At 43.1% G+C, this 23,261-nt stretch overlaps 1 protein-coding gene across 1 annotated transcript in view; it reads right to left on the minus strand.

The window, feature by feature from the left end:
• Positions 1-23,261, minus strand: part of LOC113983382 (mitochondrial peptide methionine sulfoxide reductase-like) — a 163,623-nt gene that overhangs the window by 44,880 nt on the left and 95,482 nt on the right. The window contains exons 2-3 of the mRNA XM_027712439.2: positions 22,800-22,868; positions 433-552 (exon numbers count right to left, since the gene is read on the minus strand). Of these exons, the coding sequence (XP_027568240.1) occupies positions 433-552; positions 22,800-22,868 (189 nt within the window). The remainder of the gene's footprint in view (positions 1-432; positions 553-22,799; positions 22,869-23,261) is intronic.

Below are 23,261 nucleotides of genomic sequence, written 5' to 3' on the forward strand. Positions count from 1 at the left end.
TTATTAGTGCTGCAGAATGAAAAATAAATGCAAGGGTTTGGCCTGGAAATGACAGGATGTTGTGCATTAAACTGTATTAAAAATTAACAAATTATTAATAATAACGCAAATGAGAAATTGCTGATTTTTGTTCATACTCAGATACAGACAAAAGTAAAAGCAAAACTCACATTTTTTCTAAGGATCACACTTTCATCATTCGAAACAGAATTCCTGAAGAATTCTTTCTTTTGCACACACCTTAACTCATTAATTATTAGGAAGTAACAACGGGATGGGCAGACACAGATTTCAGGACAGTTTAGGGTGCAAAGCCAACACCAGGGTGGACCAAACACCACATTTTTTTAGTCACTGCAGCCACTCATTTAAGTCCTCATAATCTGACGGGATTCCACTTCCAATCCCCAAAAACCAAAGAGGAAGAGTTACCTGAGCAGACCTCCTTGTAGGTGGGGTTTGGGGTGTGACCTCCTGCATAACCCACTTGAGTGGAGTAAACTCCCTTCTGCCTCCAGAACTTCCTCTCAGCTCCCCAGAAACAGCCCATACCTGGATATGGCATAAAACACACATTGTCACATCAAAATCTGCCAATTAATCACTTATTTGCATATTAATTACACTCCACAGTGGAGGCAACACCTATAGGCAGCACCTGCTCGTCAAGTGTTTTCCAAGATTATTTATAGGGTAACTACATGGAAAAATCCATTCTGCATCAGAGCATGACACAAATAAAGCTGCTTTATGCTTCTGAATATCAACATATCATCAAGGACAAACCTTGCAATGGTTCAAAGGCCCAAACAAGGAGAATTCTCAAGCACACACCAAAAAAAAGTTACTTAAAAGGCAGTTGTTCTATTTGTGCAGCACCGTTTTTGCTCGAGTTGATTAGGAAGCTGTCAAAACACAATAATTTGTATTAATGGCAAACAGTTATTTCATTTTCTGCTTTCAGGCAGAGGTGGCAGCAGTAATGGATTATATTATGGGTTATGCAAGAGGAAAAATGCTTCAGGTTAGCAATTTATTCATGGAGATACTTGATGTTCACACAAGATTCTGGTGGTCGTTCGCCCACGTGGCCAATTATCAAAGGACATCAGACTGACAAAGGTGTGAATTAGCAAAACTCTCCTGGTTAAAGGAATCAAGGAACAAACACAACCAACATTTTCAATTGTCTGATGGCTTAGTTAAATAAATGTTTAAGAGACTAATTATTAGATTATTCATTTAGGGTGTCATGCCCGCTCCAGTGTTGTGAAGATGATTCCTGATTGTGTATTTTCTCTCTCAGCAATAACACACTGCCTGTTATTCTTCCCTTTCCAAAACATTTGAAATAAAAGGCAGTTAAAAATAAGCTAAATATTAAATACACTTAGAAATCAATGATCCATGCTGGGTTTTCTACCAGTAACACTGAAGATTTGACAAGTTTAAAAATTACAGAAATGATCCTTCAAAGTACAACCAGAACCTTTCTCAACCTTGATGGCTCACAAAGGCCTGTTATTCCTTTGAATCTTCAGAGATTAATTTAAATTAAAGTTGTAATGGACCAAAAATTACAGAAGTAATGACTGGGATTTCTCCTAACTCAGGTGTTCAAGCAAACTGCATAAATCAGGAGTTCAAGCTGCTCCTGGAGGCTATGGAGAGAGGGAGGAACCTTCTGAGGACAGTTCAGCCCACAGAAGATATAAACTGATGATCAAATTAGTTATTCTCCCCTAATTACAGAGATCACTGGGGCTGTTAGGCTTGGGTTCTTCAGGTAAATCAGGCTGGTGGCAATTTGTAGGATCCCTCTTGAAATTCCCTCCCAGTTTTGCTTCTGAACTTTGTTCCCAGAGGCTTGACCAGTGTGAAAAAGTCAAGAATCTGCATGTCCATGTTAAAGTGCTGGAAATGGCTGTTCCCTACTGTCAGAGAGTGAAACAGTTAATGGCTTAAACATTGTAAGATCACCACAAGACTTTTGTCCACTGCAGCAAACTGCAAAGAAGCAGCTGCTCACCCAGCAGAGCCCACCCTTCCCTGAACATGCCAACTGGGAAAGCACCTTCAGATCAGAGAAGTGGGTGCCACTGTGCAACTATCCCGGGTGCAGATGCACACCTGAAGCTACAAACTGCATTTCCAGATAAGGGAAGAAAGAAAGGGCAAATCCTGCAAGGTGGGATAATCCTTCTTATCATACCAATGTCCTCCCTTACATGATGACTCCGCTGTGAAAACCCCTCCCGGGAGCATCAAAGACTTGTGACATGTCCCGTGACGTGATCCACGATAAAACTCCCCACCCAGGGGAGGTACAAGGCATTCCCACCTGAGCTGGAAGTGTATAATAACTCAGGAAACCTTTGAGGTTTGGGGGGGGGGGCTTCCCCCAGCCCCAACAGATCAAAACCACCACTTCAACCAATAGACGTGGAAGCTGCAACTCCCAAGTTTCATTGCTGGATCCAGTGGGTGGTGACTATATATATCAGTCACCTTATATATATATATATCTCCTTATCCTTTCTTTCTCTTTCTCTCCCTTACACATTCTCTTAAGTGGTATTTTTATGCTTTAATATTGCTATGCTTTAATAGTGCTATATTGCCATTTTTTATGTTGCTATATTGCTACAGATGCTTTAATATTGCTGTAGATGATAACACCCAAAACACCAACTTACCTGTTTACCTTTGAAACAAAACTGTCCTAAAATAAACCCTACATATATATGTTTACAAACACTGATTATTCAGTGTTGTTTCACTCTAATTCACCCCAAGGGATTTATTAATAAGAACCTGGGTCACCCTCCCCAGCACTCACTGTACTGCAGCAGGGATTTTGGCAGGATACATGGGATATTTTTACAAGGAACTTGCCCATAAACCTGTGTTCACGTGTGGTTTTACACGTTATGTGTGAGAAATATGGATTAAAACATGCTTCCAGATTGGATGTTAGGAGAAAATTCTTCACCGAAAGGGGTGAAGCCCTTCCCAGGACAGGGGTGGAGTCCCCATCCCTGGAGGGATTTCAAAGCCATGTGGATGTGGCACTTGGGGCCATGGGTTAGTGGTGGCCTTGGCAGTGCTGGGGGATGGTTGGACTCGATGATCTCAGAGGGTTTTTCCAACTTAAACGACTCTGTGATTCCATGTTGATTTGACCCCGTGACCTCCGGATCCTCCTCAGAGGTTCTTTCCCTTTTCCCTCTCCCAGTTCACGTCTGAGCTCATCCTGCTGCCCTTCCCCTGAGAGACAGAGACATTTTATTCCCTTGCTGAAGCCTCCTCCTCATTTCTCTGCCACCTCACAGCAACAATAAATCCTCCCATCCACGGGAACAGATAAAATTGAAATCTTTGTCATAATAAAACAACCTGCTCCTAAAGAGACATAATTTACAACAATACAGCACTAAATTGCTTTTCCACAGGATTAATACAATCAGAGGCTGATGTTTGTTATTCTGCTAAAGTGGTGCCAGAGAAATTGTCATAAGGAGAGAAATATTAACAATAAAACCCCACATAATATTCCAGAGTTAAGACACGTGAGCTCATGGAGTGCCTGTTTTCCAGAGCACAGCCTGTCTTAAGCTATGGAAAACATGGACAACTACTAAAACAGGGAAATAATCACAGTTCAAGACTTGTAGAACAAAAAGAAAAGTTGACTTTCCCTAATTATTACTACTTTAGGATGAAAACTGAAGAAATAAATAATTTAAATAATAAATTTAAATAATTAAATAAAACTCGGGGGGGGAAAAAAAGGGCAAAAAAACAGTAGGGAAATAAACATAAAAGCCAATAAGCCACCCCTGCTATAATTTGAAACTAGAAAATATGAATGTGATTTTAAACTATTCATGAAGGAATTTGCATAATCCCCAGTCCTGGTGAAGTGAGTGGAGCTTTGGAGTTAGATAGAGAGCTTCCAGAGGCATTCCTAAGAGAAAGGGAAGAAAGGAAATACTGGGGAACATCCTCACTGTTCCCAGAAAGAAAAGTATTATTTGAACATAATGGGAATTGTAGAAGAGTGTTTGAGCATTGAAGATATTTGTCACTTTTTAATTGCTAATTTGCAAAATAAAACCTATTCTTTTAGTGATAGGTTTTGACTGACTCTTAATTGGAATTTCAAAAGGTACTTAAAGATTTCTTTTTTTTTGCTTTTTGAACTTTAAAACCAAACAGACTCAAACAGGAATCTTTAAAGGTTCAGTCATCCCTATAAATAATATTAATCATAAAATTGGGGGATAAATGATAGTACCCATATTCCTTTCTAGAATCCACATCCTTTTCCTCAAACTATTCTCTTTATGGTTCCTACACATATAGATCCTCTAAACACCTCTTTTTGTCAGCCATGTGTTTCCACGGGCAACCCAGAGTATTTTTATATTTCTAAGAAATAGTCACCATAAAATTAAGTATTCTTCTAAAATAATGAAAGCCAAGTGCTACTCTAATAAGACATAAACATCCCATTCTTGGAGATAATAAGTGGTGAAATATTCAGAGAAAAACTGAGCAGAATTGCCCCCCAGGTGATTCCAGAGAGGAACAGCTTTATGGACTGTGTTAAACACATGGACCAGGTCTGCACTGACTGCACAGGGGCTCAGACAGTCAGGGATTAATTTATTTCCCTAAATGGAGACATTTGGGGTCATCTGAGATGCCTCAAGACATCTGAATACACAAGGCTCACATAGATGAGACAGGAATTGGGAGAGACATGAGTCTCCTTCCTGAAAGGCATCCTGAGGGCAGGGAAAATACTCCTGGACATCGGAAATGTAACTGTCTCCTGGAATCACTGAATGGTTTGGGTTGGAAGGGACCTTAGGATCATCTCATTCCAATCCCTGCCATGTGCAGGGATGCCTTCCACTAGCCCAGGTTGCTCCAAGCCCCAACCAACCTGGCCTTGAACACTTCCAGGGATCCAGGGGCAGCCACAGCTTCTCTGGGTAACCTGTGCCAGGGCCTCACCACCCTCACAGCCAACAATTCTTTCCCAATATCCCATCTAACCCTGCTCTGTTTCAGTGTGAAGCCATTCCCCCTTGTCCTGCCCCTCCATCCCTTGTCCCAAGTCCCTCTCCAGCTCTCTTGGAGCAACTTTAGGCTCTGGAAGGGGCTCCAAGGTCTCCCTGGAGCCTTCTCTTCTCCAGTTGAACCCCCCCAGCTCTCCCAGCCTGGCTCCAGAGCAGAGGAGCTCCAGCCCTTGGAGCATCTCCGTGGCCTCCTCTGGACTCGCTCCAGCAGCTCCAAATCCTTCTGATGTTGGACCCCAGAGCTCCAGGTGGGGTCTCACCAGAGCACCCCATTTGCACTTTTTAAGGACAGAGAAACCAGTCTATACCCCACATCCTGACATTACAAACCCCTGAAAGTCTCTGAATCTGAAGTTGAATCAGATCTCCCAAAACAAATCGATTTGTGTCTCATTTCCCATTTCCCAGTTGCCCATTTCCCTTCCACACCTATAAAAAGTAACTAACCTGACCAGCTCAGTAGGACTCTCTGCTGCAGCTTAAACTAGATGGATCCTAAGAAAAATTGCTAATTCCAAAGTTATTTATCCTCATAATAATGTTCACAGCTTGTAATACTGTTAGATCCTTTATTTTGTGTACTGCTCACATCGGCCATCACAAGGGGACAAAAATCAGACGGGAAAATTTATTTGAAAACTATTCAACATTCAAGATGTTTTCCCCACTCCATCAGGAAATTTCACGATCCTCAAAGGTACCTTTTCCTCACCTTTGTTCTGATCCCTTCTCCAATGCCTGTTCCCATCTCATCTTTGAATCATTCCCGGTCTCCAGGCAGATTCCCTGATGCAAATTCCTATTTATGATTCCATTATGGAAATGAGCTGAGCAGTAAATTTGCATCAGAAGGGGATTCCTGATCCAAACTCAACCCTCACAAGCTGCACCCACTCTGTCCTAATTAGCGTCCATTAACTCCGGAGCTCCGGAGCTGCTGGAAAAGGCTGAGCTTCAGGGACTCTCAGCTTCCCATTTATTCCATTTATTTAAAGGAACTCACAGCAGGTGGATTGTTTCATATCCAGGCCAATTTTCATTTTTTTCACTGATATATCCACATAGATGGTATTTTACTTTGTGGAATATTTTTTTAATGCCTTTTGTCCTTTACTTTTGCTGGCATTTCCTTCCCCTCTGGCATCAGGTGCAGACACACCTGACTCCTGAGTATCCACCGACCTTTCCCTCCCGCCAGCTTTATTTCCAAGCCTTCCCATTCCCTGCCCTCCCAGCAGTCCAGCAGACCATCCAGAAGCCTCTTTTTTGTCATATTTTGAGGAATGAATGCATTATTTCCTTGGCATGCCAAGCCTTCCCTGGCCTGTTGCCTGCAATCCCTACTCCCACACTCCGAGGCACTTTTCCATGCAGTAGATTAAGGAGCTGTTCCAATGCCAGGTCGGCAGCGGATGATGAACTGCAAAGGATATGGATTCTGCTCCTCCTTCTGTTATCAGGATTTTACAATATATTCCACTGGTAGGGGGGGAAATGTCAGGTTTAAATAAACCCTCAGAAAAAATCAAACAAGCTGGTGCTGAGAGAACAAAGAGCAGCAGGTCCTGGAAACCTCTTCCCTAAGCCCAGATCAGGAAGGAGCAGGACAGGATCTATCCAAAGCTCAGACAGAGGAGCCTGGCTCTGGTGCCAGATTCTGCTCCAAAACCCTGGAAGCAACGGCTGTGCCAGCTGCTCCTGTGCTCCAGGACCCAGCCAACAGGAGCTGCTCCTATACATTGAGGCAGGAAAGGACAGCCAAAAGTACATCCCACCGGCTACCTTGGAGCATCCAGCATTTCCCCTGGAGCTGGAGACACAGCTGCCAATATCCCACTTCCCTTGGCCACTGCAGGACTTGGCCCAGCTTTGGAATACGATTGATTTAGTTCCCTCTGTAAAATCTGGAGAAGGGAATGCTCAGCTGCTTTGAACTGAAATGGTTTTGGTTTTTTCTCCCTCCTGTTGGAAGGAATAAATTGAAGCTCAGCAAGTTCCATACCTATGGAATAGTGCTCATTTCCAACATTTCTGCCAAATGCCAACTGTGATTGGCATTTTCTCTTAAAAAAAATATCATGGAGAGCAGTTGGTTCAGCTGATTGATTGAAGTTGGGCCAAGGACTGGTATTTCTGAGCACTGAGCCAAAGGGAAGTTTCTGCTCTGAAAATGTGGGGACCATTGATTTTAAGAATTCCTCAGGTTGAAGTGGGGACCTTGGATTCACCAGGGAAGGTCAGGATGAGACCTTAGTGGGCACCATCGTGTGCATCCCACTAAAGGAACAACGGGCAAGTTGGTGACAAGGAACATGTGATGGGATCCAGAAGATCTCTAGGAAAGGCCATGGAGATGCTCCAAGGGCTGGAACCCCTCTGCTCAGGAGACAGGCTGGGAGAGCTGGGGGGGGTTCACCTGGAGAAGAAAAGGATCCAGGGAGAACTTAGAGCCCCTTCCAGTGCCTAAAGGGGCTCCAGGAGAGCTGGAGAGGGACTTGGGACAAGGGATGGAGGGACAGGACAAGAGGGAATGGCTTCCCACTGCCAGAGGGCAGGGTTAGATGGGATATTGGGAAGGAATTGTTGGCTGTGAGGGTGGGGAGGCCCCAGCACAGGTTACCCAGAGAAGCTGTGGCTGCCCCATCCCTGGAAGTGTCCAAGGCCAGGTAGGATCAATCTGGGGTAGTGGAAGGCATCCCGCCCATGGCAGGGGGTGGAATAAGATGAGCTTTAAGGTCCCTTCCAACCCAAACCATTCCATGATCTCCCTGTCTGGACAATCACATCAGGATATCCTGGCAGCCCAGGAGAACATCCAACATATCCAGTCTACACACAGTGATTGTTCACCTGGTTACAATGTGGACACAAATCCAGAAGTAAACTGGATCTCAAGTCCCACATTAAGTGAGTGAATCCAGCTTTGCTGAACACTTTGGTACTGTCTGTGCACTTACACAACCTTTACTAAGGGCCTGAAAATCTAAAATGATCAAAGCTGTGTCCTCAAGACAAAAATACAGCGTTAAGCTCCCCCAGAGCCTTTGTTCTGATTTTTTTCCAGTTCTTGTCGAGAATCCGGAAAGAATTCCAGACTCAGATTGAAATGCACCATCATTTCAAATGCATCTTTTCCACAGCCCCCCCCATCGTGTAGGGTGCTTTGGGCAGCCATCTGGATGCACAGGGGATTCGTGTTATCAATCAGGACTTGCAGCAAAATTGTATTACTGATACCCTCAGGGGGTTCAACATCCAGAATATTTGAGCAATCACAGAATATTTGAGATCCCTGGAAAACAATCAACTAAGAAATGGTTGGGAGGAATATGAAAACAAAAAAAAAAAAAAAAATGAAATTGAGAACAAGCTCCGCTGAAAGAAATAAAACTCCTGGTGACAGATGGCATTAAGAGGATGATCTTCCCAGATAAGCATTGGCTCTAATGCTACAACAGGGTTGATAAATATGTTGAACAGCTTGCCTGGGGCAAGTCAAACAAAGCCCTGGGCAAGGAATTTAAAATGCAGTTTGCCTAACAGAGCAACTAAAGAGGAATTTCTTGGCTCACCATTTTGCCAAGGCATGTTCTGTTCACACTGCATGAATTCCCAGAGAAACTGTTGGGTTTGCTGCTTTTTTTTTTTTTTTCCATAGGAGAAGCAGAAGCCTCATGTTCATTCAAATTAACAAAAGCCCAGGAAATTTGTTCCTGCCTGCAAGGTGGCTCCTGACATCCGTGTTTGTGTATGGAGGGATGTTTGTATGGAATCTGCACAACAGATTAGGGTTATTGTAAAAGGAAAAGCAGACTATCATCATAGGAGAGGAATATTTTACTGTCAAGAGAAAAACTGCCATGTTTTCAGCACCAGAAATAACGTGTCATAAGGATGACTTTGGGAAAAAAAAAAACCCTGAGACAACAGCCCTCGAAGTGGGAAAAGCAAGAGGGGGATGCAGAAAACGACTGGCAAAATGTGTTTATTCATTCCATCCTAAAAGCATGTTACAAGTTATAAATAATACAAAGTCAACAGGATTTAAACAAAGCTGAAGCCAATCTCGAGAATGTTAATAAGGCACAAAGCACAGTTGCTCTGAACTTCTCAGTTTGAACAAGAGAGGTTTCAGATATTCCTATTTAAATGCAGTTTTGAGCTTAACCAGCAGAGAGCAGGGACAGACACAAGTCAGTGCATCACAACACTTTCCAAAGTGGCCTTATTCACTGCCTTGGAATTCTTTCCCACCCAATAAGCAGGAATATTTACACCATTTTTATCCTGAAGATCAACAGAGCCATTTTCTGGTGACTCCACTTAATAAAATTCCATCATCCAAATTCTCTGTTGGAAAACTTGCCTCTAATTCCAGCTATAGCCCACTCAAAAAAATCATTTCTGGTGATCTGAAAGGTTCCCATCACACACACAGGAAGGAGAAGATGGAAAAGCAACAGAGGTCACACTTTCTGACCTTTAGGAGATGGCCCAGAATGTCCCTGTGCCTGTGACACATCCCATGAGCTGCACCTGGAGCCTTCAGAAGTTCAGCTTGGGTCTAAAATAATGAGAATCTAAATAATCCACTTCTCAGGAAAAGAAGAACCTGTGAGAGTGAGGAAATCCAACAACCTCTGCAGCTCTTCCCTCCCTTTTTCCACAGACTTGGGGTACAGGCTTTGTTCCTAATCACTGCAAAAAGCATTTTGCACACATGAAATATAATATATTAAATATTACGGTAAATAATCCACAACTGAGGAATGAGTGGTCCCAAAGCAAAAGAATTAATCCCTTTTGGAAAAATATCAAAAGATGCCAATTAACAGGTCTTTGTTTAAATCTCTTTTTCATGCCCTGACTATGACTTTTAACAGTTGGAAACGATCACCTTTGAGGTCTTTTCCAACCTTAGTGATTCCATGATTCTATGATTCTATGTCTATTTAAACACCACTTGATAAAACTATATATTCTCTAGCTTCTTCCTCCCCAAATTTCGATATGTTTCTATTCTTCAGCAAAACTTTGGATTAAAAGTAGTAACATTCACCTAATTCATCTTCTGCCAGTGGAATTTCACTGCACTATAGGAATGTGGAAAACACAACAAAATAAAGAGCTGCTTCCAAAAATACAGAAAATATATTGGAAAATTGTGATTGCTGGAACATGTGGAGGCAAAGAGAACAACTGGTGACCTCAATATCTGTGAAGTTGAGGAGACGACCAGTGAAGATGCCCCAGGACAGTGGTCACAGCCTCAAATCTGCCAGAGCTCAAGGAGTGTTTGGACAACGCTCTCAGGGACAGGGTGGGATTGTTGGGGTGCCCTGTGAAGAGCCAGGAGTTGGACTGGATGATCCTGGTGGGTCCCTTCCAACTCAGGATATTCCATGATTCCATAAAGACAAAGCATTGGACAACAGGAATCAAAAATGTTTAACAATAAATAGAGAATTCATCCAAAAATTACTTCAATGTCTTAATCCTGAAGATTTCCATCCTAAACAATGTATTTAGTCTTTGATCAGAGAAACAACACAGAACCCCAGGATGGTTTGGGTTGGAAGGGACCTTAAAGCTCATCTTGTCCCACGCCCTGCCATGGGCAGGGACACCTCCCACTACATCAAGTTGAGGTTTAGTCTAATCCACTTTAAAATTGAACTAATCCTGTCTACTTGACTTTGTATAAATAAGGAATTCCATTCGCTTTAGACAGGTGTAGAACTGGGAAACACAAGATGAGCAGGAGGCTTTGGGATTTCGGGCCTGAATTCTGACTGTAAAAGACATTCTCTCTGAAGGTGATTTCCATCATTAGTGGTGTTGCTGTTTTCAAACCCAAAGAACATAAATCCTTTGTCCCAGATTTGACTTTCACTGTGCTGGGTTCTGGGTGCAAATGCAGAACAAAACAGCAACATCCTCCAAAGCTGAGCTTTCACTTTACAGGGTCACTGGCATCGGTACATTCCTTAAACATCAAAGAGATCTGTTACAAACTCTTTAATTCAGCTGTTGGAAACCAATAAACACCTGTTTCCTTTCATGTCTGGGGATCTGGGAATGCAACTGAGTGAATGTTCGTGGCTGGGATCAACCGGCATCATTTTCCACGAACAACTGACTCACACCCAAAGCAGTATTGCACCAAAGACGGATCTGACCTGCAGAAAAGAAGTGCTACCCACAAAGTAGGAACAATCAGTCCTTAAGTGCAAAATTTGGGATTAAAATTGCAAGTATTTAATGTTTAATCAATTAAAGAGGAATCTTAAGGAGTACTCGAGGCACCTGATGTTTCTTGGCCACAAAGATGATGACTCAAGTGTCCCAAGGACACAGAAAAAAGGCAGGGGTTATGGTCAAAGTTCTGATTCCTTGAAGTAGTTATTTACTCTTTTTTAATTTCTCTTACCAAATAAATTATTGGAACAATGAAAATGCGATGAAGAAAACCATCAGTAGCTCTTTACACATCTCTGAAATGTCCAAAAACGGAATCAAATCTTAACCACAGAATCATAAAATCAAAGAATGGTTTGAGTTGGAAGAGACTTCAAAGTTCATCTTGTTCCAACCCCCTGCCATGGGAAGGAAAACCTTCCACTAGCCCAGGTTAATCCAAGCCCCATCCAACCTGGCCTTGGACACTTCCAGGGATCCAGGGGCAGCCACAGCTTCTCTGGGCAACCTGTGCCAGGGTCTCATCACCCTCACAGCCAACAATTCCTTCACAAGATCCCATCTAACCCTGCCCTGTTTCAGTGTGAAGCCATTCCCCCTTGTCCTGTCCCTCCAGCCCTTGTCCCAAGTCCCTCTCCAGCTCTCCTGGAGCCCCTTTAGGCTCTGGAAGGGGCTCTCAGGTCTCTCTGGAGCCTTCTCTTCTTCAGTTGAACACTCCCAGTTCTCCCAGTCTGGCTCCAGAGAAGAGGGGTTCCAGCCCCTGGAGCATCTCTGGGGCCTTCTCTGAACCCACTCCAGCAGCTCCACGTCCTTGTGCTGTTGTTCCCCAGGGCTGGAGGCAGCTCTGCAGGTGGGGTCTCACCTGAGGGGGCAGAGGGGTAGAATCCCCCCCTCCCCTGCTGCCCACGCTGTGGGATGAGCCCAGGACACGGGGGGTTTCTGGGCTGGGAGTGCCCATGGCTGGGGCATGTCCAGCCTCTCACCCACCAGCACCCAAAGTCCTTCTCCCCAGGGCTGCTCCATCTGTTCATCCCCAGCCTGGATCGATCCCAGGGTCGCCCCCACCCAAAGTGCAGCCTCTTAATCTGAATGATCCCAGCAGAAAATCCAAGGATACAGTGACTAAGGAATAAATCATGCCCATGTCTGGCCACCCTTCTACCTCCTCTGAAGCAGGAACAGTTTCTTAATATATTATGTTTCAAAAGTCTGCCAGGGATAAAAAGAATCACTGCTCCAATAATATGTTGAAGAGATTGAGATGGAGCTACACAGGCCTATCAACAACCTGATTACTTGCTTCATTGCAAAGCATCACATCTTTAGTTCAGCCATTGATTTGAGGTTTTCAAATCATTTCATGATCTTCCTTCCCTCTGAGCATCCCAATGTTTGGCAGAGATTCATTTTAGATCATCCTCGGTCATTTGACACACTTTAGTGCTCTGCTGCTCAAGAAGAACTTGATGTACACACAAAATAAGAGATGTCATCAGGGCTGTGTAATCCATTCGATTCTCTTGAAACTCTATCTTTCATATAAATTCCTCTCTGTAATAATAGCAAAGCCTCACCCTTGTCTTGTGAAAATCTCTCTAATCTCTGGGCCACCTCCGGGAGCTCGAGATGTAGAAAAGCAAAACAAAATATATTCTATCATTATGAAAGCAAAGCAGCACGTTTTGTTACCAGCAAAATCGGAATCACTCTTAGGGCCGTGTTGCAGAAAATAATAACCTGTTTACAAAGTTTGTTTACTGGAAGGAATAGAAAAATTGCCTTTTCTTTCCTTTTTTTTTTTCCCCCGATAACTATTGCTGAGTTAAATGAACTGCTGTAGACACATTCAGCAAAAGTAATCTCATATTACTTATTATATTTATAGCCTTAGATTTCAGACAACAATAGAAAGCTGTAGGCACCCTGACAATTATTTAAACTTGCAATCTATAATTGCTCAGGAGCAAAAAATAATTACATTCAAATAACAGGGCAATTCAACAAGCAGCCCTTTCGTCCTCCTTTCCCCTTAACCCTTTTCCTTTTTTATAACTAATAAATGCCTTCCAAGTGCACCTAAAAGATCATTAATATCTATTTTGAACCATAGCTGTCCTTAATGGAAATATGGAAGTTCCAAGAGTTATTTTCTCATCTGCTGGGAGCCAATGAAATGATGGTGTGTTCTCACTTGGAAAAAGAGAATAACCCTTCCCTGCCCACTCCCAAACAAGATAATTACTCAATAAAATACCAGAGAAGATTGTTAGAGGAAAACTAATTTATATCCAGGGGGTCAGACAGAGGCCAAATATAAATGTGGTTAGTCATCTACCATTTATGCAGGAAACTCATTCCCAAAAAACATGGCCAAGTGTTGAAAATGAACTACAATAAATGCCAAGGCAGAGGGTCAGCACAGCAAGGATGTCTTGGCAAAGGAATTGTCATTACTCCCAGCGAAGTCCATGACCCGCAACTCTCCGAGAGGTTTTCTTAGACATCCCAAAATATACTCTGCACTCTGGATGTGGTTGGCAGAAGATTGAACTGGAGGGGCATAGGGACACACTCCTGCTTCAACAAACAGCTTCTCTAACCTTGAAGCTGCCAGAGATCCTGGTAGGGATGTATTTGGGATGACTGGAGCTGTCCAGCCAGGCTGGGATAACTCCGGTACCACAGCCACAGAGACACAGCTGTGCAGCTCCAGGGTGGGAGCAGTGAGAGGTCATTCCATGGAATGCCTTCAGCCCACCTGCTTCCCAACAACATCTCCCACATCCATGCCAATCCAGAAAGAGCTGTTTCCTCTTTTACAGCGTCACTGTGCAACCAGTCACTTTGTCTCCTTTGGGGTTTGGGGTTTTTTATGGAGATACAACTTTAAAGCAGGTCAGGGGTGATTATTAGAATGTTTGTGAAGTTTAAAAAACTTGTCCAGCAGAAAAAGATTCCCAAACATCTTTAATTCATGATTTGTCATTACTGACCATGGAATGAAAGAATGGTTTGGGTTGGAAGGGACCTTAAAGCTCCTCTTGTTCCACCCCCTGCCATGGACAAGGACACCCTCCACTAGCCCAAATTGCTCCAAGCCCCGTCCAACCTGGCCTTGGACACTTGCAGGGATCCAGGGGCAGCCACAACTTCTCTGGGTAACCTGTGCCAGGGTCTCACCACCCTCCCAGCCAGCAATCCCTTCCCAATATCCATCTAACCCTGCCCTGTTTCAGTGTGACGTCTTTCCCCCTTGTCCTGTCCCTCCATCCCTTGTCCAAAGTCCCTCTCCAGCTTAAAGGAGTGGCACCCGGGATGAACTACTCCCAGAACCACAGGCAGGTCTCATCCCAAAGGGAATCAATTTGTTCTCTCCAGAACAGCCTGGGAACAGTTGCATGCCCAGAGTAAGGAAAGAAAAAGACAACCCAGGTGTGCATTTCTGTAGCAGAGTAGAAATAATGGTGTGAAGAGGGACCATTTAGTGACCAAAAGTCCTTCTACATCTAAAAAGCACGCCCAGATCTTTAATGCAGCAGCACAGCAAAATGATCTTGGGTTTATTGGTCTCCAGAAAGCAAAGTAAATTAAAATCTCTTCATCTCCCACAGGTTTAAACCCCTTCACACCAGAGGAGTCTGAGTGGAAACTCTGATGGTTAAACCCCCACATTTGTCCTCTCCTGGCTGGTCAGGCACATTCCACTGAGCAACACTGAGTGACTCCCATCCTGGATGTTGGCATCAAGGTTTGTCTGGAGCTCTGGGAAAATTCAGAGCCAACAGACAGTGCTGAGGGGATACAAGACAGGGACACAATGACACCAACATCCACCACCACACCAGACTTCCAATCCCAGAAGAAAAAGTCAAAAAGAACTGGATGACCATCAGTCTGAGGCTCCATGTTACACCTTTGGATACCAGGACACCTTGCCCTTGCTGCATCCATGTGCCTTTAGATGCTGTGCCTAATTCCAAAGACATTCCTGCATTTCTCTCCTTTTGCCTCAAACACGTGCCTGCTGCTCCATAATTCATAACATGAGTCTCCGTAATTTCCAGACAAGGTTCAAGCAGAAATGTGTCACACCAGGATTATATTATTTATGAGCATAATGTTGGATTTCAGCCAATGACACACCAATAAATTCCATCTCAAAGTCTGACATATCACATGCTGTTTTCCCTGGCTCACAAACAAACAGCTACAGCTCTGCTTCAAAATTACTTACATTCAACTCAAATCAGAATTATTTTTTTTTTTTTGTGATTAGCTCTTATCTTACTTGGAAAACTGATCATGTCATTTCTTTCTTCTGAAATGTATTTTTGCCTTCATTTCTCAAGTGTGTCCTGCACAAAGAGCAAAATCAGGTGGTCTACAATGAAAATCTGGAATAAGGTGATGTTTCAGTCTCTTAAAGGACGGAGTTTTTACTCTCTTTTTAAGACAAAAGACTTGTGTCACCCAGAAAAGGTAGAGACTGTACCAGCCAGCACAGATTGTCACTGAACATAACTCCATATCAGTATTACCCTAAATACCCTAAATAATGTAGCCTTATTATATAAATATATATGATATATATTTAATAATATAAATATTATTAGATAAATATGTAGTGGGACATAAGGGATTCTGGGAGCAATATTCTAGGAGCAATTCTTCCCAGCCAACAGATGTGAGTTCCCATCATGCAGATGTGAATAACTTAAATCTCCACTATTTGTGTTCCCATGTGACAGGAGCAGCTCCCGTGACAGTCAGTTCAGTTCCAAAGATCCAGGAGATCCAGGGTTCAGTTCCAATGGAATGAGATGATTTCAAAGGCCCTTCCAACCCAAGCCAAATGCACACATAAAGGCATCTGGTGCCATCTGAGATGCCTTTTGCATGGGCATGGCACACATGCCAAAAGGCAGAGCTGTGTCCTTGGAAGCTGGAGATCAAGGATAGTTTCCCTTATACATTATGCTTAAATTTACCTGCATGAAGAATCCCTAAGGAAAGGTATATAAAATCATTTGGGATGTACTACATAAACTGGCTTTCATTCCTTAGTTGAGAAGAGTTTGGATCTCCTGTGAGACCTGGATCATCCCTGCCAGACCCCCATGGATGTCTCAAACGCCCCAGGACACCTCAAATGGCAGAAAACATTTGCAACATATTTATGCAAAGGCATCAAATCCCTCTAGTCTAAGGGAGTGGTTTATACAGCATTTGACACAGCCTACAGGGGGTGATTTATTTCTCTCTGAAGCAGATTTTCTGAACCAACCTCCAAATGTGTCCTCTCTGACCTGGGGAGGGAAACCCTTGAAGACAACTTTAGGTTACGTACCTAAAATCTACTGAGATGAACTCCAGCCCTATGAGTTGAAAGCAACAATGAGATCAAGATAAAGGTTCAAAAGGATGCTCCAAGGGCTGGAGACAGGCTGGGAGAGCTGGGGGTGTTCACCTGGAGAAGGGAAGGATCCAGGAAGACCCTTCAGGTGCCTAAAGGGGCTCCAGGAGAGCTGGAGAGGGACTTAGGACAAGGGATGGAGGGACAGGACAAAGGGAAATGGCTTCCCACTGCCAGAGGGCAGGGTTAGATGGGATCTTGGGAAAGAACTGTTGGCTGTGAGGGTGGTGAGGCCCTGGTACAGGTTGCCCAGAGAAGCTGTGGCTGCCCCTGGAACCCTGGAAGTGTCCAAGGCCAGGCTGGACAGGGCTTGGAGCAACCTGGGATAGTGGAAGGTGTCCCTGTCCATGGCAGGGGGGTCGAACGGGATGATTTTTAAGGTCCCTTCCAGTCCAAAGCATTCTGTGACTATGATTCTATTCCATTTGAGTCCTCCAAGTTTCCAGAGTATTTCCAAGCAAGTGTTTTAGAAGCAGAAAAAGACTTTTATATCTTCAATTTGATAGCAAAGATATTTAATGATAAATTTCTTAAGATCACCAACACCTCGATCAGGTGAGGAAAAACACCTGAAAATTCAAAAATCACTCTGAATTCTCCTAAACTGAATAAGTAATCCATATTTTATCATTATAGGGCCCTATTTTCTCAGTCTCACATTTTCCCAGTTCTCAAACTGCCAGGCTGTGACAGCAGCCTTGAGAAGATAAATCCATTAGGATCTGCAAGATGGGCTGACAGTACTTTGTGAATGTCACAGTATGTCTAAAATTATCAAAACAACACCATTTTCCCCCTCCAAAAACCTTCTTGCATATTTTTTCATGGCTGAACACAATAAATCCTCATCACTGTGTGCTTTATTAGCAGGAACCAAAGGAGAAATGCTGATGGTAAATGTGGACATCCCAGAGCATAAACAAACACACAGAGAAGGGCAGCCTTTAGTCATTAACAGGATAATTTACTTCTATTTCAAACTTAAACCAACTCAGAATGATGCCAAGCATATGTTCATCCCAGTCATTGCTCTATTCCCATTTATCACTGGCAGGGAATTACTTCTCTGCAAGGCTTTTGCAATTGTTAAAGTCATCCAGGTGCTCTACTGGCTTTTTGCATAGAAAATAAACTATAAATAAATAAAATAAAATAAATAACCCCCCCTCTAAATTTTAAAAATAAATAGAAAAATAGAAAAATAACACTCTTCTTGAGGACAATTCCTGCTTTTGGGGATCAAAGAACCCTATCCCTAAAATCAGGAAAATTAATTGTGTCTCTTCTACTCATTTCTGTGGAAAAGTCCTGAAAACATAATGAAAAGGTTGTTTTAAGCTGAATAATGCTGATTGAAAAGCTGCAATCTGACTTTTAAAAACCTCCAGATCTTCCCTAATGTGCACCATCCACTCTAAGTGAAAACCCACACAAAGCTGAATTCTTCATTACCTCCAGAAACCTAAATTAACATAAAAAACTCCCTGATGGAGAAGCCCAGAGATTGTGTTTGAAGGCCACATTACTTTTGTTTTCAGAAGGAAAAAGAAGATGTGGCTCCTTTGAAAGAAAAGAATGTTCTGAAGGGTTGTGCTGATCAAGGACAGCTTTCACTTTGCATTAGGGACATTTTATTGTCCCTTATTAGTGTTTATAAACGTCAGGAAATGTCCTTGGTAAGACCAAGCACTTTGTTTTTATCTGAGTCTGTCTCCACAGAGCTCTGTAACTGCCCATTTACTTCCACAAAGCTGAGGCACAATTCCATCAAATCAGAGCAGCATTTATTGCATAATGGCCATAGAATTCCATAGGACAAGAAAAACTGAATATGGAGATTTTTATTTCAAAAAGTCCCAGAATTGTGGTTATTTTTGTGTTTATCACCTTATTTTACAACAGGCTTAGGGGGAAAATTTTTGGTTCAGGGCTTCCCAGTTTAGACTTTCAAATCTTAAACAGAGAACGCTCCCTGGCTGTGGTTTCAGAATGAAAATCCCCTGAAGGTCTGACCAGCAAACAGAACATTGCACTCCAGGCAAGGATGTGAGGGAGGAGAGGATCTGTGGAGAAGGATTTGGGGTCATGAAGGCTGGACATGCCCCGGCCATGGGCACTCCCAGCCCAGAAATCCCCGTGTCCTGGGCTCATCCCACAGCGTGGGCAGCAGGGGAGGGGGGGATTCTGCCCCTCTGCCCCCTCAGCTGAGACCCCCCCTGCAGAGCTGCCTCCAGCCCTGGGGAACAACAGCACAAGGACATGGAGCTACTGGAGAGAATCCAGAGGAGGCCCCAGAGATGCTCCAAGGGCTGGAGCCCCTCTGCTCTGGAGCCAGGCTGGGAGAGCTGGGGGGGTTCACCTGGAGAAGAGAAGAAGACCTGAGAGCCCCTTCCAGAGCCTAAAGGAGTTCCAAGAAAGTTGTAGAGGGACTTTGGACAAGGGATGGAGGGACAGGACAAGGGAATGGCTTCCCACTGCCAGAGGGCAGGGTTAGATGGGATCTTGGGAAGGAATTCTCTATGAGGGTCGTGAGGGGCTAAGACGGAATTCCCAGAGAAGCTGTGGTTGCCCCTGGATCCCTGGAAGTGGTCAAGGCCAGGTTGGACACCTGGCTTGGAGCCACCTGGGCTAGTGGAAGGTGTCCCTGCCCATGGCAGGGTTGGAATGAGATGACCTTTTAGGTCCCTTCTCACCCAAACCAATCTGTGACCCCATGTGTAGGCAGAGGTGACAGCAGGGATGAACCAGGACCCAACAGCAGGGTCAGGGATCTGGGCTGTGTTTCAGTTCTCTGGAATAGGTAACAAAAAGACAAAGTCACGTTCTAGAATGCAGAAAAAAAAGGAAAATTGGAACTAAGGATAATTTCTTTAATAAACATACTGGAAAGGTAGGAGTAGGAACATGATATGGTTTAAGGACAGAGCATCTTCTGTTTAGGCCATTCCTTTTTGTTCTGCCTTATCTTTACAGGTTTATTCTCTCATTCCAGATCTACAGAAATCCAGTGTCCATTTTTCCACCAGCATGTGAACACAGGACACCATTAATGCTTCAGAGCTCTACAAATCCAGCCAATTAGTGCAATTCCTTCACCCTTCCAAGATGTTTAAAGATAATTAGCATGAGAAACACAAATCCCTTCTGGAAGACCTTCCCTCTGGCTCTCAATTATTCCACAACATGATCCTTGGAACATCTGCTGATGTCTCTGTAGATGTTTCTCCTACATCTGGGTCACAGCACACACACCTGTTTCAACATCAGGAACTCTTCCATTCTCTTCAGACAGAGATAAAATATCTGCTGACCTGTATTATGATTTAAAGTTTTCTTCTTTTTCTTTGACCGAGAGAGAAAAATTGTTTGTTCTATTTTACTGCCTACAAAAAAAAAAAAAAAGGTATTTTCTCTTGGTGGCCAAACTTTGTTTCCTGTGTGTGATTTTCCTACCTTGGTGAAAAGTAGTAATTGAAAACTCAGTCAGACCAAAGGACTTCCTAACACACATTTTTATCTGCCAAGGCCACCAGGAGCTGTTTCAAGAGTAAAAGAAATTCTGAATGGATTTATCCATTTTTAAACACATCATCCCCCTTTCAAGTGAAATTATTTTCCTTTAGTTGTGAAGTTGCCCTGATCAAGACTTTATCATTGAAATAAAATGGTTTGGGATGGAAGGACTTTGAAGGTCATCCAGTTCCACCCTCTGCCATGGGCAGGGACACCTTCCACCATCCCAGGTTGCTCCAAGCCTGGCCTTGGACACTTCCAGGGATGGGGCAGCCACAGCAAAGCACAACAATAATCCAGCTCTAGGGAATTATTGGAATGTGCTGCTGTCTAATAAATGTGGAGCAGAAGGTGACCAAGCTTGGATCTGTTTGTCAGCCCTAAAAACATCCATAATTAGATCTTCTCTGTTACTGAACATCCTATTTCTGTCTATACTTTGTTTACATCAAGAAACCAATTATCTCATTATGAGCCACTGCATGACAAGCAAATACAACTCAATTTAGTCCTATATTTTAGAAGTGTTATAATTACAAATCTGAACTATTGCCAGACTATACTGGAGGTAAATAAAAGCCCTTCCATGAATGCACCATATGCAAGATGCTTCCTCTTAGAGAAATAAGGAAACATATAAAGTTCAGTGAATATAGAGATGCTTTGGGACAAACTGGAGATTTGCAACAGGAAAAGAAGCACTTAAAATTCAGAAACCTGGAATAGTGGAAGGTGTCCCTGCCCATGGCAGGGGGTTGGAACAAGATGTTCTTTGAGGTCCCTTCCCACCCAAACCATTCTTGATTCTATGATAACACAGCAGAGCATTTAAATGTGTTTAAAATATGCAAAGAATTACAATGGTACTGATGAAAGTACTAATTTACTGAAATTTGCAGTTGTTCTGCAGCTTTGAAGCATTTTTTATTTTTACCACTCTGTCCAAAAGTTGAATTTAGTCCCTGAAATGTTTATTTTCAAAACATTATTGACCCCTCCATATATGTCCAGATTTTGAGTCTTGGTCAGGTTTTGGGTCAAAATCAGTCACTACAGGCAAAATATTTTTAAATCAAAGCATAAAAACTACAAGAAAACTTTCTAGACAGGCATTTATTGAATGGCTTCTACTTCATCATTTGTAACACAAACATGTCTAGAGTTTCACCTGTTTGATAGAAACACAGAATCCCAGAGTGGTTTGGGGGGAAGGGACATTAAAGCTCATCTCATTCTAACCCCCTGCCATGGGCAGGGACACCTTCCACTAGCCCAGATTGCTCCAAGCTCTGTCCAACCTGGCCTTGGACACTTCCAGGGATGGGGCAGCCACAACTCATCATTGAACTTGGGAATAGACCTCAAGGGACACACTGATTTTTGATTTTTGATGTAACACTCCAGTGCCTCCAGTGAGGCTGTGAGGTGCCTGTGCTCCTCCTGTGCTCTTCATGCCTTAAAATCATCTGGAAGCTGGATTAGGAGGTCACTGGATGAGTAGCATTAAAAGATTTCCATTAAAGAGTCACCCTCACCCTTAAAAGTGGCTTCATCTCCATTGTAGGAACAAGGACACATCTCTTTATCCTAAAGAACAACAGATGCATCTCCAGCAACGAGTGATGCTGAACAAACAACAGGAGAGTCTCAAGATCATTTAAAGAGTCTTTTGAGATCTGTAAGGTTCTGTTACAGCTGCAGGAACAAAGCCCAAGGTATATTCCCCCTGTACCTCAATCAAAACCAGAAGTCACACCATGAAACAAATAATGCACCATTAATAAGAGCATCTGGAGGAGATTTTGCAGAAGAGGGAGCTGTGTAATCAATCCCACTGTGTTTTCAGCAGGTGAAAGGATCAGTGTTTACAGCTCAGCACTACATTTTATGCTGTTATTTTACTGTTGCATCTAAAACTATCCAAGAAATAGGTAAATTCACAGCAAATAGGCTGTAGCTACACAATCACATGGTTATTTATCATCTTTGAGCTTTTGTAGGTCTTTTTAAGCCATCCCAGAACGGGTCAGGTTGGAGGGGAGCACAGTGGGTCACCTGGTCCAACCCCCCTGCTCCAGCAGGGGCATCCCAGAGCACATGGCACAGGATTGTGTCCAGACACCTCTGGAATATCTCCAGTGAAGGAGAATCCACACCCTCTCTGAGCAATAAGAGGGATTACTCCTAAGTAACTCCTGCTCTTCGAGACTTGTCCCTGTGCAATCCCAATTAAAGGATTAAAGGATGTTTCTGGAGAAGAGGTGTGAAAATCCCTGTCTTGGTAAGGTGGAATCAGAAAGTTCAACTAGTTCAGGCTCTTCCCCCGAACTTACAGAGTCCCAAAAAACAAAGAACTTGCCATTTAAATTTGCTGCTGGTATAATTAAGAAAAAAATACTTCTAGCATATTTTTGGGGAGGCATGGCCATGTCCCCAAATGCTCAGTGGCTTTAGCTGATGGCAGTGATTGGAAAATGGCAGGAGCAGCCCAGATTTTAAAACTTTGAGAACTCAGGCTGAAATGAAGGAATTTGGAATTCAGGAACACTACAAAGCTTAGAGCTTTTGTTTTAGAATTGATGTCTTACCAAACAGAGCCATCTGTGTTCCCTCTGGGAAAGGTTCCACCATTCTGTTTCCATTGACGTGATGTTTATCTGGAAGGGCAGAAAAAAAAAAAAACAAGTTATAATGTAATAGAATACATGATTTGCAAAAAAAAAACCTTTTTATTTCTTTAGATCTATGGAAACTTGAAGTCTGACTTATGAAAGCCAACCTGTACAATCACTAAATGTGGAACTTCATGTTCTCTGTGTTTTAAAAATACTGTCCCAAAGTGCCAGGAGAGAAACTGAGGATGAACTTCAGATTGGTGGTTGAGACAAATGAGCTGATCCTGATGTGACAGGAACCTCCAGAGCAGCAATCCCTGCTCTTGAAAGGACCCTCCTCATGCAAGGAGGAAAAACAGGGACTCATAATTCTCCTTTGCTTGTTTATATGATCAGAGAATCAGAGAATCATGGAATGGTTTGGGTTGGAAGGAC

This window comes from Pipra filicauda, unplaced genomic scaffold, assembly GCF_003945595.2.
Source record: "Pipra filicauda isolate LSUMZ 115617 unplaced genomic scaffold, ASM394559v2 scaffold307_size998922_pilon, whole genome shotgun sequence".
NCBI lineage: Eukaryota > Metazoa > Chordata > Aves > Passeriformes > Pipridae > Pipra > Pipra filicauda.